This window comes from Tinamus guttatus, unplaced genomic scaffold (genome assembly GCF_059628265.1).
Source record: "Tinamus guttatus ecotype Peru unplaced genomic scaffold, ASM5962826v1 Tinamus_guttatus_pri_ptg000346l, whole genome shotgun sequence".
NCBI classification, from domain to species: domain Eukaryota; kingdom Metazoa; phylum Chordata; class Aves; order Tinamiformes; family Tinamidae; genus Tinamus; species Tinamus guttatus.
Window position 1 is genome coordinate 783974 of NW_028288880.1, and position 18667 is coordinate 802640.

At 36.5% G+C, this 18667-nt stretch overlaps 1 protein-coding gene across 2 annotated transcripts in view; it reads right to left on the bottom strand.

Annotated features, from left to right (window-relative positions):
* Positions 1-18667, bottom strand: part of LOC104576668 (regulating synaptic membrane exocytosis protein 2) — a 122080-nt gene that overhangs the window by 78767 nt on the left and 24646 nt on the right. The window contains exon 1 of one of the 2 annotated variants that reach the window (XM_088529795.1): positions 4860-4990. The exons of the other annotated variant lie outside the window; for it this stretch is intronic. Within the exon in view, the coding sequence (XP_088385921.1) occupies positions 4860-4910 (51 nt within the window). The 5' untranslated portion in view covers positions 4911-4990. Of the gene's footprint in view, positions 1-4859; positions 4991-18667 lie in introns of those variants that run through there. 2 annotated transcript variants of the gene reach the window in all.

The following is an 18667-nucleotide window of genomic DNA, read 5'->3' on the forward strand; positions in this document are numbered from 1 at the left end:
CCTAAGTCTGTATTAGAGATGTGGCTACACATTCAAGACTCAAAAATGTATCAGAAGAGCACCAAAACTGAAATAAATTAAAAGAGAGCTTGAATTAAGAGAGGCGGAAAAAGGAAAGCTTAACACCATTAAAATCACATAAAAATGTAAAATACCATAAATATAAGTATAAATCCCATCAGCCCATATCTATATTCAGAGTCACTAAATTACATTTCACCCATCAGCAAACACAGGAGCAATGAAGAGAGGTCTTCTTCATTGTCAGATATTTTACAGCCCAAATCTAGAATTTTGAAAATATTTTATTTCATCTCAAAGCTTTTCAGCTTTGAGCTTTTGAGCTATTTCAATGTACAACTTATATTCACACAAAGTAAAACTTCAACATCAGCATCTTATTCCATAAAGTTTTCATTATAAAAATATAACAAAATACTTGATTAAAGGTATGAATGCTCTCAGCACGATGGGCCAAAAAGACTCCTTCTGCCAATTGGCAGTAAAATTTCCTACATAATAGGAATCAGAATGATTGCTTAAGTAACCTGAGTGCTCATAGACTTTTGAGGGTGACGGGAACTGTCTTTTAGATCAGGTGGTTTAGCTACTACCTTCCTGTCCAAAAATGCAATTCCTGGCTAGTCTATAGGAAGGCAAAAGAGCCCTCTAACAAGCAGTAGCTAAATAGCTTCCTTGCATGAGACAGATAAAGATCTAGCCTAATTTTGCTGTTTGGTTTATGTCTTGGAGCAAATATCTTACTGCAGCAGGGAACGGGAAGAGGAAGGGGGAAGGACGCAGCAAGACCGTGCTTGGCTTTTCCTTTTATAAAGCTACCAAACTGCTAGGCCCTTAGTTCTATTGCTTTCTTACAGGAATTAATTGCATAAAATAATTGCATGCTAATTTTTGCCATCTTAATTATTCTTCAGCATAGCTCCACTCTAATAATTTACTCCTCCAAGTTTTACTCTTATATAGAATATTTTAAATGTTTGAACCAGTGTGTTGAGTGAACTACGTGAAACAGGCTTCCAATATTGCAAAATATTGCAGGCTTCTGCAACATGTGGATGTCTAACCTAGCTTCCTTCTTCAATTTTTAATATTTCTAATTGCATCCTTAACAACAGAAGTTGTAAGAAATAATTTGGGGGTCAATGAGGCATACTCACAGCTGCTACAAATTGCCCAATTACTGGGCAGATCACGATCTTCCCTCAAGCTCCCGAGATCTAAGCTTGCATTTTCACAGAAAATTGCCAATTCAAAGTAACATAAATAAACAACACCTTGTAGATAGTACTACTATCAAAGCAGTTCAATATCTGATTTGCTTAGGTTTTCATTCAACCATCCGCTTTCCAAGAATTTCCACAAGTACCAAAGCACCAACTATTTCTGTAGCAATCTCTGCAGCTCTATGGATCGTTGTCTGAATTACATGTTTGTTTTGCTTTTTAAAGAGAAGACAATCGCATCCCCAAATCACCATGAAATTAAGTGTTTCTATCACACCACGGTTGAAGACCATGCGGAACTGTACCAATGACACATCTGCTCATTGCAGGCTCCTTTTGCATATTGTTTCTCACAGATAATCTTGAATGAGGTAGTCAAATCATTGCTGAATCCAAGTGTTTCAGTCTTAAACTGCAACTTTTCAGTGCCTACGTGATCCAAGGGCATTCCAGTGGGGTCTACAGCAGGGATGCCTGAAAATGCACACGGGGGCTCAGTGGGAATGGCTACAGGAAGGAGTCACCTAACACAATCGATTGGAGCACTGAGGAGTTAATGAGTGAGCAGTGAGCAAGAAGGGAGGCAGAAGAAGAGGAAGAGGAGGTCTGGGAACTGAACTCAAACAAGTGGGACCCAGCAGCAGCCAGCACCCTGCTCTCATCGTGGTCCTTCTCTTTTCACAGGGCTTCTTGCACAATTATTTAACACTCTGATGCCACTGGGATCTCAGGTTTTCTTGCATGTTAGCTTCTGCCAGCGCTGAGCTTACTTACAGATGTTAGTGTCTATTCCAGCACAATTCTACTAGCACTCAATATTCAGAAAGAAACCTTTGCTGCAATTCCAGAAATACCTCTAACTAATCCTTTATGGCTGCGCTATTTTTTCTCTCATGTCTCTTTAGCCGTAAACATACTTATATTGAACATAAATATAATGCCTGCTGTCTTCCTGTCTGCTCTGAAAGCATACTAAAGAAACTTCTGTGTTTAGGGAAAGAACTATTTTACAACATATGACCTGCCAAACTCAGGTATGGAAGCAAAACAGCTCCAAAAATGAGGAGGCATATATATGAATGATAACAACGCAATCTGTAATCATGTAAAAAAAATAAAAATAAAGGAATGGCAATTTTGTATTTCAGTGGCTTATAAGAGTATAGATATTAGGAAGAAAATGTCTCCCACAAGTTTATTAATACATAAGTATGTACCAAAAAAGTGTATATCTTCCTCTGAAGTCACTAAGACTGACTTCTAGAAGCAGAACAAAATGAGACAGATGTAATTCTGGATGGCTATTTTAATATTGTCCTACTTGTGCTGTTATCACTTCTGCTTTCTCAGAAGGAAGGATATTCATTTCAATTCAAAGGAATTATGAGTGAAGTATATTTGTTTATTTCCATTTAAAGAAAGAAGTAAAATGGAAATATAACAGAGAATTCCACATCTTAACTTTCCATTTAGCTCTTAATGACATGGTTAATGACATTCACTTGACTGCCTGCTTGTGCCAGCTGACAAAAACCACGGTCACTGTTATGGATCTAGATTGTCAGCATTTGACATGTGTGTTTCAGTTCATGCCTTCACAAGAAATTACATAGAAACCAGGTAGACCAATTGTACTTAGCCAATTGTACTGTCTCTAGATAATACTAGCACCTAATTAAGGAGTAGCAAAGCAGAGAGAGTATAGAAGTGAAGATAGAACTCTTAAACGGCTTCTGAGAATTGTGGTTCTCACATGCTTGAAAACTATAGATTTTCCAGAATGTAAATACAAATCACTGCATGAACCTGCTGCTGAATAGTCAGAATCTGCTTCCAAGAGTCCAGGGATAGAATAATAATTCCTTTCCAAATACTGAAGCTACACCATCATGGATGAGTAAATTAACCGTTAATTTCTGTCGATAGCTTCTTTTAAGCATGCAACAACTAAATCACCATTTTCATTAAATGAAAATGATCTAGAGTTTTTCTCTGTAGTTGCAATTATATTGGAATAATTCCATATTCCAATAATATTGAAGCTAAAAATTAATTTTAAAAATGGATAAAAAATGTATAGTGAGGCCCAATAATATGGTAGGGGTGAAATTGGAAAAACAAGAGTAGGAAATATTTCCTTGGGTAACTCTATTCTACTCACATTAGGGAACGAGGGATCAGTTATTCATGTTACTTCAAAGTCTTGTATCTAATCTCAAGTTAGAAATTGAGGGAACAGGAAAATTAGCTGAATAACTCTCCTTGTAGATGCAGTACATAAAATTATATTTGTATGATAAGTACAGTTATAGCACTTATAAGAAGGTTTGCCCACAGTATTAAGCCCAACTCTCCATTAAAAATGGTAACATGTTGCAAGTGGACTAATACACTGAATATAGATACATGTTAAAATAATTTTGCCATATATGTCAACATAAAACAAATATGTAAATATGTCAGGAATCCAAGTCTCTTCTACATCTTAATAAAAAATCCTTTATCCTTTGTAATAAAAATCATGCAGAGAAAATGCCCTAATAATCACATAGCATGTGTAAACAGTTTAAAAAAATGTAAGCCATTTTCACAGTGTTTTTGTTTTTTTCCAATCATTTCATTAATAGACTTTTCCACTTTGTCATGCATGGGCATCCCCAAAATCTCTACTTTCTCATGCTGGCACATTTGCAGAAGAAATCATATCACTATAAGTCAGTGTATTAAATTAATTATCTATAACACTAATAATACTTTATAAATGCAATGATTTCTTTGCCTCCAAATATTAAATAGCTCGGTTCACAATAACTTTGCCAGTCCTTGAAGAAAACGAACTACACCGTGGAAACAAATCTAAACCAGACTTTTCTTCCTCAGACAGCTTTTATAGGTCAGAAGTCTTATGTTTCCCATTTACAATCTGACCTCAATTAAAGAAGTCTTTTAGAGGACACTAAATTATTTTTATGTAATAGAAGTTTAAATTCAGACTATCATCTGGACTGTTTTAATTAACACAGTGTGTACGACATGACCCTGCTCCAGATAGCAGGAAATTTTGGATAATATATTTGGGACTGCACTACTGCAAAATCATTTTGATTTTCAACAAATTGCCACAGCTGGTAAGGAAGTTTGCATTGATGCAGAAACCTCTCCAAGAACTAAATTGCCATTATTAAACTAGATAACATCATGCCTTCCAATTTCTAATAGATCAAGATAACACTGTTTCATTATATGAAAACCAGGAGGAGATTTCAGTGGCTCTCACTGCACTTTCTTATTATTTAAAAAATCTCTTTTTCCCTTCTCTTTGGTCTTTTTATTATGGGCCCTATTGTGCATTCTAGTGTGTAGTTACACCACCAGTTTATTTCTTAAATGTTAATAGTGAAGAACACTCTGCTTTATGGCTTTTACTGCATTTTTTCAATTATTTAATCATAGATACATAAGCAGCTTCCACTGAAAAAAAAATCTTTCATTCATCTACTGTTTTCTTAAAGGATATTGATAATTTCAGTTTAGCATATTTTGCTGTTTTTCAAAACAAAACTCCCTTGCCTTAGAATGATAATCTTGCTCCAGCCTGGAATCTGATCCTGCTACCTGTTTGTACTTGCTCATTTTCATTTGGCGATTCCTCTCTTCTACATCCATAGCACCTGTTAAGAAAAAAGAAAAAGAAAGAAAGAAAATAAGAACACAAGCAGCCTTCAATTCCAAGTTTGAAGTTATGCTTATGGAATTTCTAACAGAAAAAAAAGATGAAATCTCATTTGCTTAAATTATTATGTAATTTTAATTATGTAATTTCTGAATTACAATATTTTGAAAAACAAATTAAACAGTCATAAGAAGAGGGGAATAGTAGATGAGGTAGTATTTCAAAAACGCCTGAATAAGAGTCGTATTATCTACAAAATTCAAATGAATCTCACTTTGAATGTAAACAGAATAGAATGTTTTCACAGACTAGTATTTTACTTTTACAAAAATATTCGACAGAAACTGAATCATACAGTAAAAAAAATAAAGAATGCAAAGACAACTTGTTTATTTTGGATGGAGATCCTGGTTCAGTTTTTTTTTGTAGTAGAATTTTGTATCAAATTACTAATCAGGTAAGGGCCTCAGGCTGGTATAGCTTTCATTTACCATCACTTAATATGCACAAAATAATTTTTAAAAAGTGGAAAGGAATGTTAAAGAGCCACCCAGTGGTAGCACTGTGTTACATCCTATGTGACACTCAGCTTCAAGGACAATTTCAGGCTTCTGTTCTTGGCCCAAATACATGATTAGCCTCTGCTCGGTTGGAGGTGGACGCTACTCGGGCATCAGTTGCTTTCAAGCCAATTGCTACTGTAACACCATAATTTACTCTCTGAAATGGTGAGGATGAAAGTTCCAAAGCAGAGATGAAAGTGTGAGAAACAGAAATAGAAAAATGAAAGGAACATAATAAAATAAGGGGAAGATAAGAGCCCACAATTATAAGTAAAGTCTTGCAAAAGAAAAATAGTTATCTATTATATACAGGGGAGGCACAATTCCCTTCCACTTAATGTGATAAAAATCAAGAGTAATTCATTATTCACTGGGTGCTAAAAAGCCTTTGTTTTGACTGACATTTATCTTACACATTTTTAGGAAGGTTGTCCAGGATTAAATTTTCAGAATATCAGTCATAAATGCAAGTGTCTCTATATTCATACTGGAAAAGCTGGTCTTCTCTTTATGGGACTGTGATGGGGAACATTAGTCTTCAGGATGCTACATAAGTCTGATGCAAACTCCAAATCCCAAGTTCTAAGTGGGAAACTATCTGCAAAATGGGGCTTTGTACAGGGCCTCTGAGCTTTGTAATTGCCCTCTTGACACCACAGGACCGCACTGTCCTGGCCACCAAATCATGCAACATCTGGAAAGGAGAGGGTGAGGAGAGGAGGGCATGGGCCATACTGCTATGTAAACCCTTCTGGTTTCTTATTTTCCTGTTCAAACTCTCCAACTTTCCTCCACATAAACAACATGAATGAAAACACTTCATTGAAAACTTTCACAGAGACGCCAATTAGTAATAACGAATAAAAAGAAATTGCGCTTTTATAGGGAGAGAGAAAATGAAGAAGCAGAAGACAATGACATCAGCAGGTGAAAGCTCCTAAAATGCAATATACCTAGTGTTTCCTACCAAAATTTCTCTCTAAAAGCAGTATTTGTCATTAAGCTGCAAAGATTTTTCAATGATCTAGTTTCAAAAGTCTTCTAAATGAATTTATAATTTTTTTTTTCTGTTCAATCCAGAAAACTTTAAATAGGAAAATGACATTTTTCTTTATTCAATGGCAGAAATAGCACATCAGTGTCACTGATGAAGTAAAATAACTTCTACTTAAAGAAATAAATCATCTTTTGATTCCATTAGACCATTTTACAAATCCACTTGATGATTTTTAGTTTTAGAAAAGTTTGCTTTCACCAAACGGGAAGAAATGATAAGTATAATTTTTGAAGTTTTGTAAATATTTCTTGGGAAGTTTCTCTGATTAAAACATCAGGTATATTCTTTGTTTGCAGTTGTTCTGCCATGAAAACTTCAGTAAATGACAAGACATGATGAAATAACACCTCTTGATCAGACACTAGAAATTTCACAATTACCCATGAAAATAGTCATTGCTATTCCATAAACCCAGTTCCACATGTTCTGCAAAACCAAGCACTCCTAAACAGGCAGTTGAGAAGGGATTATAACAGGTAGGCCCCAGTGTGAGTCCTTCCTGGTCAAACTGGCCTATTTCTGACCGCTGACCAGTTATACATGGTTGAGTATGAAATATAATATATGATATGTGATATATGATATACAATATTCGATGTTATATGACTCACTACCAGTGAATTACACTTCTGAAATGCTTGAATAAACAAGAATATCAGCTTAACATCATGGTACGCATTTTTGGTTCAACTAATTATTCATTTAATTTATTCAGCTTATACATTTGTGATTTGTATAGTCATATTCTGGAGTACTTTCTGTTTATTGCAGAAAAGTTCACCAAGGTCTATACAATTTATGGATTCTTTGACATCTCTGAATCTCAGTTTTCCAGTTCTTCTCTCTGCCCTTAAACCCTTTCCAGTAAAACACATGAAAATTTCTATTTATGCTAGCCAATTGCAGTTAGAAATGCAAAAGGGGTTCATATCCATTTTGCTACGTTTTACAGTTAGGGACAAGAAGGAAATGTGAGATGGCTAAGTCCCTGAAAAGTCAAATTTAAAAAGCCAAAACTGGCGGCTCATTTTAATCTCAAGAGAAAAACAATGTAGATGATAGCAAAATTTAAAATAAATTTACTCAATTCCCATAAAAGCTTATTAAAAGCAAAGCTAACTTGCTATATTCTTCTGAAACTGCCATTAACAAACAAATTAATTCAATTATATGCAAAAAGAGGGAATCCCAGGGGCAATGCAAAGTCCACATGAGCTTCCGTTCTGCTGTGCATGGAGCTGACGTGCAGAAAGACCCTGCAGGGTTCCTGACCGTCGCGGGCTCATCTGAGCTGCAACTAAAGCCAGGACCTGGGTGGCAGCAGGACAGCTTGGGAGAGTGGCCACTTCCATGGCCACCTCCCTCTCTGGCGGATTGGAGCATTTGCACCAAACAGTGCAAGGATGTGGCTATAACCATCTCCTGTTCCATCAGGAGATCTATACCTTAGCTGACACCTACATGTGTGGATCAAAGCAGGAGCCCAAAGCACTTCTAGAGGTTTCAGTAACCACTGGGTGCTTTAGGAAGCTTCATCTCCCAACATGGTTTCAGCAATCAAGGGAAGACCCAACATCAGCCCTATGCTAAGGACTCTACTATGATATGGACTATGTCCAGGTACAGCAAAAGAAACTCGAATCTACTAGGTATGAACAGTAGTAAAAATGTAGGAGCATAAGGCTTGACACTAGTAGTGCAAGGCTGACCGAGTGGGCGGTCGCTCAGGTTGGTAGCTGGGACCCAACACAACTCATCTTCAGGGCTTCAGAGACCCGAGTTATAAAGCTAGTTCTAACCTATTGTTATGTATTGCCATCGTATTTCAAATTGCATGCAAATGAATTTTGGCCAGGCAGAAGTAAGTGAGGTTACTTGTACTTTTTTTCTATTTTGAACTTCTTTGCAGAATTTGACTTGTAGGTAATGGCATTTGCTCCAGCAGAAAAGAAAAAAGTCATGCAAACTTCAGGCATGGGAATAAAAAATACCAAGAGAGCCTGATGGAAGAGCAAAGCCTGATGTTGCTAACATACTACAACTGTGGAAAAGACTAGTATCATTGCACTGTAGATGTATCTCAAGTCTCGCTCATTTTAAATGCCTCCCCACTGTAAAAATGAAACATGGTCTGATAGTTAGCTCTCTGGAGTTTTCTTCAGCACAGGGAAATTCCTGGCAAAGGAAGAGCCAGCTGCTGATTCAGTGCTAACCATCCACAAGATTTCTAAAAGGGAGCATGCTGAGGGAAAGCAGCATGACTAATGTGCAGAAATGCTATAACAGGGCCCTGGAGCACTGTATGTGGCAGCCCTGCAACCTGTCCTAGGATCAAGGGCTCACAGCAAGCACTAGAAGCACTGCTCCAGCCTCAAATGCAACCCATTATTTCCATGTTTTTATCTTGACATAAGATTCTGCCACTTCAGCATTAAAGCTTTCATCACTGGTGCAAACTAAATGTTTGTTTTCAGTTATCGATTTTAAGGGGTTGTAATCAGCAATGTAGTTAAAATCTAATTTAACCTGACTTCAGTTGTTCATAGAGTCACTTTTTCTTGAGGAGGTAAGTAATTATTAAATGCTACTCCTGGAGTGAAACCTGTTATTGGCTGTTCTTATCAAACACTGGTTATTCTCTTGGGCAATATCTGCTGCAGTTGATGGGCCATGGTCTACATCTAGAGACAAACAGGACCACGAAACATTCTCATCAGCCACCCTAGCCCCACAAAGACCTCCCTGTAATACTAATTAAAAAAGAAAGCCAGGCAGCTGAGAGCTGTGTTCTTCTGTGTTCTCTCATTCTGTCATTCACTGTCTTCTGCAGTGGGAATTACTAAACTGTTATAGCTTCTCTATATGCAGGGCAGGTAGAGGTGTTTGAGGAAGGGGATTAGGGTCACTTACATTTGTAAGGTTCTGTACAGTGGGGTTTAGGAAGCATAGACTGCAAAAAGGTAAATCAAAAACCTGTGGTATGGGAGTTGAGTGGGCTTCCTCTTAACATGAGGATAGTTCCTATTGAAGGGGTATGGATAAGAGAAAAGATTTGGGAGCTCAGACCCAGATCACAGTTGTGATCAGGAGACTACAAAAACAACGGAGATTTTGGAGTTGGGAAGCTGTATCAGAGAGGAAGAAGGGATGGGGATTGCATGCATGCCCATTCTGTGCATGGAGTCAGGAGGACAACACGGAAGCCCTAGGGCACAGGAGAGCCTTATTCAGCTGTCCCTGATCTGCTTCCTACCATTCTCCCCCTAATTTGACTCCCTTAAATGAGTAAATGAAATACACTTCAGAAAGCTCAAAATATATTTCTTAGGTTCTGCTACAGAAATCATCAGAATACATGAACAGTGTGATCCATCTGTATGATACACATTCTGCTTAGACATACAACGTCAAAAAACTTAAGGGAAATAATATGAAGGTATTTTGAATAAGCCACCCTACCTGCATCCCCATTCTCTGGATCTGCTTTCTTTTCTTCTATGAACAAATGAAAGCAATATGTAAAACAAAAAAGGGGGAGAGAGAAATGCAGAAATAATAATAAAAGTAAACAAAACATGCATTTAAATGGAAAAAAAAATAATAAACCCCACCAAATTAACTAAACTGATGACCTTAGTCACACAGTCAAGTATGGTGCTCTGCTTCCAAAGGCAGATTCACTGCATGCTACTGTATCCAGCTTTGCACCCTAATGACTTACTGGAGGGAACCCAGAGGTATTTTGTGCACTTCCAGAATCATTAACACACTCTACACAAAAGACAGCAAGGCAGGTGTCAGACATTGTTAGTTTACAGTTCCCTTGAACGGGGTGACGCACCAATAAAACACGTAGCTTATGCTATGTGTTGTCTACAGCATACACACAATATGTAATCAAGTGGTTCAAGCGTAAAAATTTAATGTCCCAGAATGGTTTTCAGAAATAATTTAAATCTTCTTTGGGATAATCAATTCTTACAGCTTCTACAGGTTAGAAGGTTTAATGTTATTACTGCAGTTTTTTTCAGAGCTAAAATTGATGAAGAATGAAAGACAAAAACAGCAATACCCAGAACCCAGTTTGTGCACATAAATCCATCAAACTGATGCCAACAAATAATTTGAATGTATATCAAAGGTTGCATATTGCTCATGGCATTCTTCTGCCACAAATAAACATTGGTTCCCTATCAACTACTTTGGCAGCATGTACACACTGCCCTCTGAAATCCAAGTTTGATAATTAATGTAAAAGAAATTAAGTCAAATGAAATTTACTGTAACTAGAAATACATGAACTTTTAAGCAGTCTCTCTGCTTCTTTTTCTTATCATAAGCCAGAATCTATTAATTTCAATTAAAAGAATCCCATGAATATGGAATGCCCCCCCCAACCAAAATTGCATACGCTATTGCAATTACGTTTTTTACCAAATTATTGGTTAATGAGGTTTGCCACAAAATTGCTATGTAGGTTATAGCACACAGACTATCACCACTGAAGAAGAAAACAGAGATGTTACATTTTAAAGAAGCAGCAATTTGTAGGAGGATATTAAAGCAGAGTTACACCTAAAAGAGGTGTAACCTCTTTTATCTTCTCCACGTGTTCTGGCCTATATTGCCCCTATCTAGGCTGTGCATATGTGGACTGTGAAGAAAAGGCAGAAAGGCAGAGACACAGGAACTATGAATGCAACATTGGCTTCTCCTGTCTCACTACGTTCTAAAGCAAAAGTTATTTGACAGCGATACCACTGATCCATTAAAATGCAACATGTATGATTGAAAAAAACGGCATTAAAATGCCTCTGAGTTTGAGGAGAGACAACATGATATAAAACTTAGATTATTTCATATATATGGTGAAACGGAACTTTTGCTGTATCTGAAATTAATACTATATTGTATAACTTATATTTTTGTTCCTACTCTGAGATGCTGCATAAGGCCACTTTTCCACCTCTCTGGGACACAGAACTTCTCAACTATGAATCTTTAAATGAAGACATTGTCACAGAAAAAGAGAAACTTGAAACAAGTCTAAATTTCATTTGTTTTTGTTCCTCCTTTAAAAAGGTATAAAACAAACCTTTCCACCCATAGAAAAGAACACTACTACTGCTCATAGAAAAGAATACTACAGTCTTGGCAAGCAAGAGACTTCTGGATTGAATTGTAAAAGTGTAATTGAAGTGCTGTGACATTCATTAGAAATCTCCAGAACAAGTAAATCTTTTAGATTTTTAAGGGAAGTGTTGGCAGCATTGGATCCTACCCTTTGAATTGAGGTTCCCATTGTATTGTAAAAGAGCTGTGTGGACAAGTGCTAGAAGAAGTTTGAATTGAGAAAGATATAATTTGAGTGGGAAGCAGCAAAACTGAGCAATATCAATATTATCTTAAGAAACTCATTGAGCAAAGAAAACAGGACCAGTTTTCTCATCAACAGAGTCTTCTCTTAAAGAAAACAGAGCAGGTTCAGAATGTTCAAACTAAACTGTTTAGGTTCCCTCAGTTGTTAGGTGCTTCTCTACTTAAGTGCTTTATTCATTCCCACCACTTCGACAAGTCAGGCTTAATTTTTAATAAAGATCATGTAATTTAAAATATCAAATATATACTTCAGACTATAACTTTAGGTAACTACTTTTAAAATGGTAGTCAAATTTCTCATTACCACTTCTCTCTATATATATGATAGAAAACAAGAGCTTTCTCTTAAAATGTTCTTTATGAGAATACAGGAGTCTAATTTTATATCAAAGCAAATCCCCAAAACAATATTTTTATTAAAGTAAATGAAGAAAACAAACACAAAAACATGAAACATCAGAATATCTCAGTTAAAGATCGTGCAATCAAAGGTTACATTTCCTTTCATTTCCAAAGCTATTCTATTCCAACTCTATCTCTATATTTTGTTCTCTTTGGAAAAAACCTGTCACCTTCTCCTACTTCAAAAAAAATTTTACTATATGCCCCACTCTCTGGTTCAGGCATATATACAACAATCTTTCATATATACAATAATGGAAAATCTCCATGAGCAGGTAAATCTGCAGCAACCCAGGAACAGGAATCTTCACTTCCATTTTAGCCATTAGCCACAGCTGGCAAGACTAGAATTCCTTAAATTATTAGTTACACACTTCAAACTCAATTCAGATGCTGCAGGAAACAAAGTCTAGTCTGGATCTACAGAAACCACTACTGCTATTCCTGAAACACTCTTTTTGCCTTAACTGTCTACTCCCATATATTCCACATGTTAGTGTAATAAGATATCACATTTTGAAAGTCCTGAAAGTTATTAAATTAGCCCTATTTTTTCTATTCTGTTTCTCACAGTGTGAAAAATCTAACTTATTAGCTCAACTGCTACCAATTTAAAGAAATATCAGGCAATACCTGATACGAATGGCTGCTGAACTTCACTACAGGGCTTTATGGCCAAGGTGTGGCAAATATAAAAAAAGCTATTCCTGCAACAAGCAAGGCCTTTCCAAGAAGTGCATGATTCACACCACAGTCTGGGTGAAAAGACAAATGTGGAACAAGAAAAAAACTCTGCACAAGAACTGAAGCATTTTTAAGAGTTTTTAAATTACAGTTTAAATGAGACTAAAGTGCCAACTATTGCCCTTAAAAAGGAATGCTAGAATGAAGATGATTTCAGGGAGCCAAATTGCTACTGGGGGAGCATGGCTTTGCATTCCTGTTTTCTATTTGAGAATTGCTTGGCTTTTTTTTTTCTCTTTTTGGCTTCAGACTGAACAATGCCTGAAAGCCAGGGGACATTTCTCACCAATTAAAGAAATTTCGATCACAATGCTTAAACCATGTTAGCAATGTTACTTCACATTATTTGCAGAATACATGGCACTGCTGAGCAAAAGAGTTGAATCAGATGGCGTGGTGATCTAGACGGGAAAGTTAATGAATCCCTAGAATCATCATTTCACGAACAGACAGGGTCAGCTCAGGTCCTCACCACCAAATGCTGATGTCCTGACCTGTTCAGCTGGCAAAGGACAAGGGTCTTCTGAAGTAAGCCTGAAAGTTTTCTCTGTTCTGCATGTTCATTAAAATAATAATTAGGCATGTGACCTTTTTTTCTAATGGCACAGTTGCCCACGGATGCTTCTTCAAAGGATTTTTTACGGGGTACTCTGCAATGTTTATCCTACTTGCTACCTGATACAAGGTATACATGTACTCTGATGGCTTTGAAGAGCAGTGAGATCCCACAAGGGATAAGGGGTTAAAGACGAGCAATAAGATCACTGTTGGTTAAACCAAATCACTTGAGTTTACCCAAGAACTCTGACCCACCCTCCATAGCCAAATGATATGCCATAGATTTTGAAAATGTAACAGAAAAACATCTGTGTGGCCAGTGAGCAATCTGTCCTCATAAAAACACATTCAGATCAGCTCTGTTTGTTATAAATACAGAAAAAAACCACAAAAGTCTTACTGTCATGCTCTCCAACGCCCTGTTTATTGAGCATGCAAGCTCCTCAGGTTTCCCATCCCTTAATACACTCCAGAGCATAATCACAGAATATTTCATATTCTGATAGAGCCACTTCAAAACACAGGATAACTACACCTCCGCTTCCAGAAGAGCAAACACCTATGAGCAGAGATTCCTCAGCCACCCTAAAAATGCAAGAAACCTTCATCAGCATCTCAGTAATCAGAAACGTACTGAACCACGCAAGCAAAGAGCACGAAAGCAATAATAGGGCACGTGCTTTCATGCAACACTAGGGAGAAGTAGAAATTATGCTAGCAAAATTTACTGCTAAAAATATATATGCTGTGGTCTGTTTCCATAAAATTACGCTCTCCTTTTTAAGCTATGTATTGATATTGCAACTATTTTTCTTTTGGCAAACTGAGGAGTAGCCTTTATTTACCTGGTTAGTTTCAGGTGGCTATTTTGGTTTTCAGTTTTAATACTACTTATAATCAAAATAAAAAATAAGGGCAACCAAAATCACCCAGCCATCCAATAAAATGCATCTATTAGTATGCTAAGTACTTTAAACTGAATCCTGGAGCTTAACAAATACAGGGTTAGTCTTTTTAAATGCCTCAGTCACAATCTGTGGCATGAGATTTTAAACACAAGCAAATATCACACAAAGCTTCAGAGATGTACACGGCAATTAACCACTAAAAAGCTACAAATTCCATTTAAGTCATTTTTAGCATGAGAAAGATGAAACAAAGCCCTGTCTTTAAAGCCATCCTTGTCTCTAAGGCAAAGTGTGTCATTGAGTGGTCGCTATAATATTAAGCTAAATATATGGGGATGAGATGCGCTCTTTACCAACAGCAGTAAATTCCCTCTTGGGAAACCTCTCCTGGTACTTTGAGATAAGACCAGCTCCGAAGAACTGTGCTTCTCCTTCTTTTAATTCCACAGCACGGGCTTTCCTGAATTCTCTCAGTCACAAGGATTATTTGCACTTGCCTCTTCCAGCAGTTTATTTGCCAGACTCCTCAACCATTTGGCCCTCCACTGCCCTGTGCTGCCAATTCTTGCAATTTGGTCACAAATCTTTTAATAGTTCTCATAGATTATATCTCCAGAAACTATACTACTTCAAAGAAACAGCACATTCCTGAAAAATATTGTAACACAGAAAAAGCTGTACTCCAATTCCTTATCAGAATTTTGTTCTTTAAGTTTGGAAAAAACATCCAATAAATCCTGCTTATATGAGACAAAGTGTCCTGCTCCATATGTCCTAGAAAAGAACTGGAATCTCTATTTTCCTGCTTTTCATTCCCCTGCAAGAACTGAGCTGTCCCAGCTACTCCAGCTTTTAAATTCAATCCACCTACTCAAAAAGGCAGCAATGACTGGACAACACTGTTACATCCCTTCCCATCCTAGAAGAAAACTAGAATTAATTCACTAGCATTATTTATGCTACCTCTATGTTGACCGTGCTTACACTGTCACAAAATCAGCTTTTCCAATGATTCAGTGATCATTTACTTGTGTCAGCTCACACCTAGATCAACATTAATTTTACAATACTAAAAACGTTTTTCTGTATCTCAAATGCTGGAAGACCTCAATAACCCTTTATTGCAATTTGTTGGCACTCTGGTAATTTAATCCGAATAGTCTTACTGGTGAAAAGAAATTTCTCCCATTAACGACTGCGGTTCTTTGGCAGGTGAGCTCTCTTATAGGGCTTTTCTATATCTTAGATACCTTTCAGTGAATAAAATTTTGTTATTTTTGCTATGAAATACGATAATGTCCAGACTGAAAAATATTTTTATTCATAAAAATATTTATATATTCAGATACTTCACAGTATTTCTTAGTCTTATAGCACCTCATACCAATTGCTAATTCTTCACCTCAGTGTTTGGTAGCATGACAAATATAGTGAAAAGCATTTCCTAATGAAATCTGTAAATGGATTCCACACTTTCACTTTTCTCACCCTTTCCAAAAGAAAATTATAAAGAAAATGGAATGTCCCTTTTTGAAATGCCAGCCTTGACTTCAGGTATGCACAAAGAGGAGTCAGAGTGCCTCAAAGTGAAATGTGTAAAATAGGAAGTCATAAAGGTACAAGCAAAAAAATAAAAATCTGCAAAGTTCCATAAAGATAATCTCTGACTCTAGGGGATTACGACAAGAGTAGTAACAAAGATACCAAGTTTCCATAGCCCTAGCAGAAGAAATACAGAGACAATTGACCAAATACTACCTAGCTTTAATGGGGCAAAGAACAACATAGACTACTCTACATTTTAGAAGCTAAATGGCATCCAAATTCCTCCTTTAATTTGTTGGGACAATAATAGAGGCACAAGAGAATAAATTATAGTTTTGAAATAATAATGGTAAAACCTTTAGATAAATATGGGCCATTTCTTTGTTGTTCTGAAATACATGATTGAAAAAGCAGGGCAAGCATGAAAAGCTTCTGTATTTTCAGTGCTAGAATGCCTTATTAAATATTAGTTCTGTGCCAGCAAAACAAATGTTCCTTGGACAAAACTCAGTAATTAAATGGAAAATCTGTCAGATTAAAAAAATTATATGAGAGATGCAAATCAAAACAAACAAATGCAGTAATACACAATATGAAAAAAAGACAAGCGATGTACAATATAGATATATTAGATCTCCTTTAAAGTTTTGGCTTGTCTGTCTTTTGTCATCACATCCTTATGTTACACATTTTTTGGTATGCCAGAATAGTTTCTGTTCATTAACATTTCTACCTCTAACCTCAATGTTTTGTTCAATGGAGCTAAGCTTGAGATTCCAGCGCATGAAATGGAATTAATGAAATTATTCCATTCTCAAGGTGAAAAATAAACCGTTTTATATCTGTTCCCATAATTTCCGCAGTATCTTGCATCTGTAGTTGTCAGATGCAATAATAAAACAGATTATAGACTGTTTGCATGTGCTAGCTGGAAGCTTAGAGGCTGATACACAGATAGTGGAGCTAATACACAGATAGCAGAGATGGGAAATAAGCACTGAGAAAAGTCTAATCGCTTTAAAGTCTTAAGATAAGATATAACACACATATCATGAGCTGGCATTTAACACTTACTTTTTGTAGAATACCTATCTTACAGGTAATAAAAATTACCTAAGCATCCTATCTGCAACTCTCATGATTTGTTTAAATATACTGAGGAGGGAAAAGAGAGAGGGAAAGGTATGTGAAGTGAGCTATGATAAAATCTACAGGAAAGATAAAATGAATATATAAGACAGAGAAAAGCAGTAGAAGGGACAGACCTGAGTTTCTTCTTCTTGGTGATTCCGCTTCTTCTGTGATCACACCGTGTAATGGACAGACATAGACAAAGGAGATGGGCGTGAGAGGATGTTCAGAAGGTTAGAACTGACACTGAGGGCAAGGGCCAAAAGTTGCCTTAGAGAGAGGTCTGCAGGGCAGAGTTAGTAAATGAGGAAAAAAAGAAAAAGCCAGAGACAGCAGAAGGAAAGAGAGCTGAAGAAAAAGGAATTAGGCTACTGTTGTTGGAAAAAAGAACAGTAAAGACAGGGTTAGTATAAGAGCTGAGGAAATAACAAATGTTAAAATTGAAAGCAAAGTCAATCCTTGGAATGGAGCTGAAGAAAAACCTGGATAGTAAAAGGTATGTTAACTAGTGGATAAATTTTTGTTCATAACTACCCAACTTTCTGGAATGTTATCTACTTGAACGCAAGTATCATGTTTTTCTTGTTATTACTGAACACCCAGTTTAAGGTCACCATTGGGAAGTGTACTATTATCAGATATATGAATTATTTAATTGCTCTAATTTATGCTGAATCCAATTTTCATATATCCAAGATGGAAAACAAAAAGGAAACAGATTGTTTGGAAAAGGATATACATGCCCAGGAACTTCAGAATCCACATAACACACTCTGGAAAGGACCGCGTTATAGCAACACGCTGCCACTGGCAATGTCGGCGAGACCCAGACACCACATGTGAGGAAAGGGAATGTTCAGCTATTAACTCTCATAGTCAATTCAGCAGATACTTGTTCAGAACCAAATGTTACTCACAGCCCACAGAAGTCTGAGTTACAAGAAATGCATGCAAGTTCAAAGCTCAAGGCAACCATCTCATTACTTTATTACTTTACATTCAAAACACACACTGCCATTTCAGGCATGGAGAACATCTGCGGGACAGTGTCACTTTCTGTACTGAAACTTATTTTAGCAAAAGAATGAAGGAATTCATCTTGAAATGTAGCAATCATTACAAAGAACTGTGAAGCTACCAATATTAACAAAATAAATGTATTCTTCCAGAAAGTGTCAGAAATAAAAAGAAAAAAAATAAGCTCTAACATGATTCCTGCTTGCAGTGAGTCACAAAACATTGCTCATAATTCATTAATACTGAAGATAAGATATTTAGAATTCCAGAAAAGTTTGGAAGTTACAAAAATATGCTATAATGTCATACATATGTGTTACAGCCATTATCAAGATAACATTGAAAAAATCAAATCAGAATGAGGAATATAAACTAATAAAATTAAACGATAGACAACACTACATTTCCACTGATTACCACTGTGTTTTATAGTTAAACTATTTTAT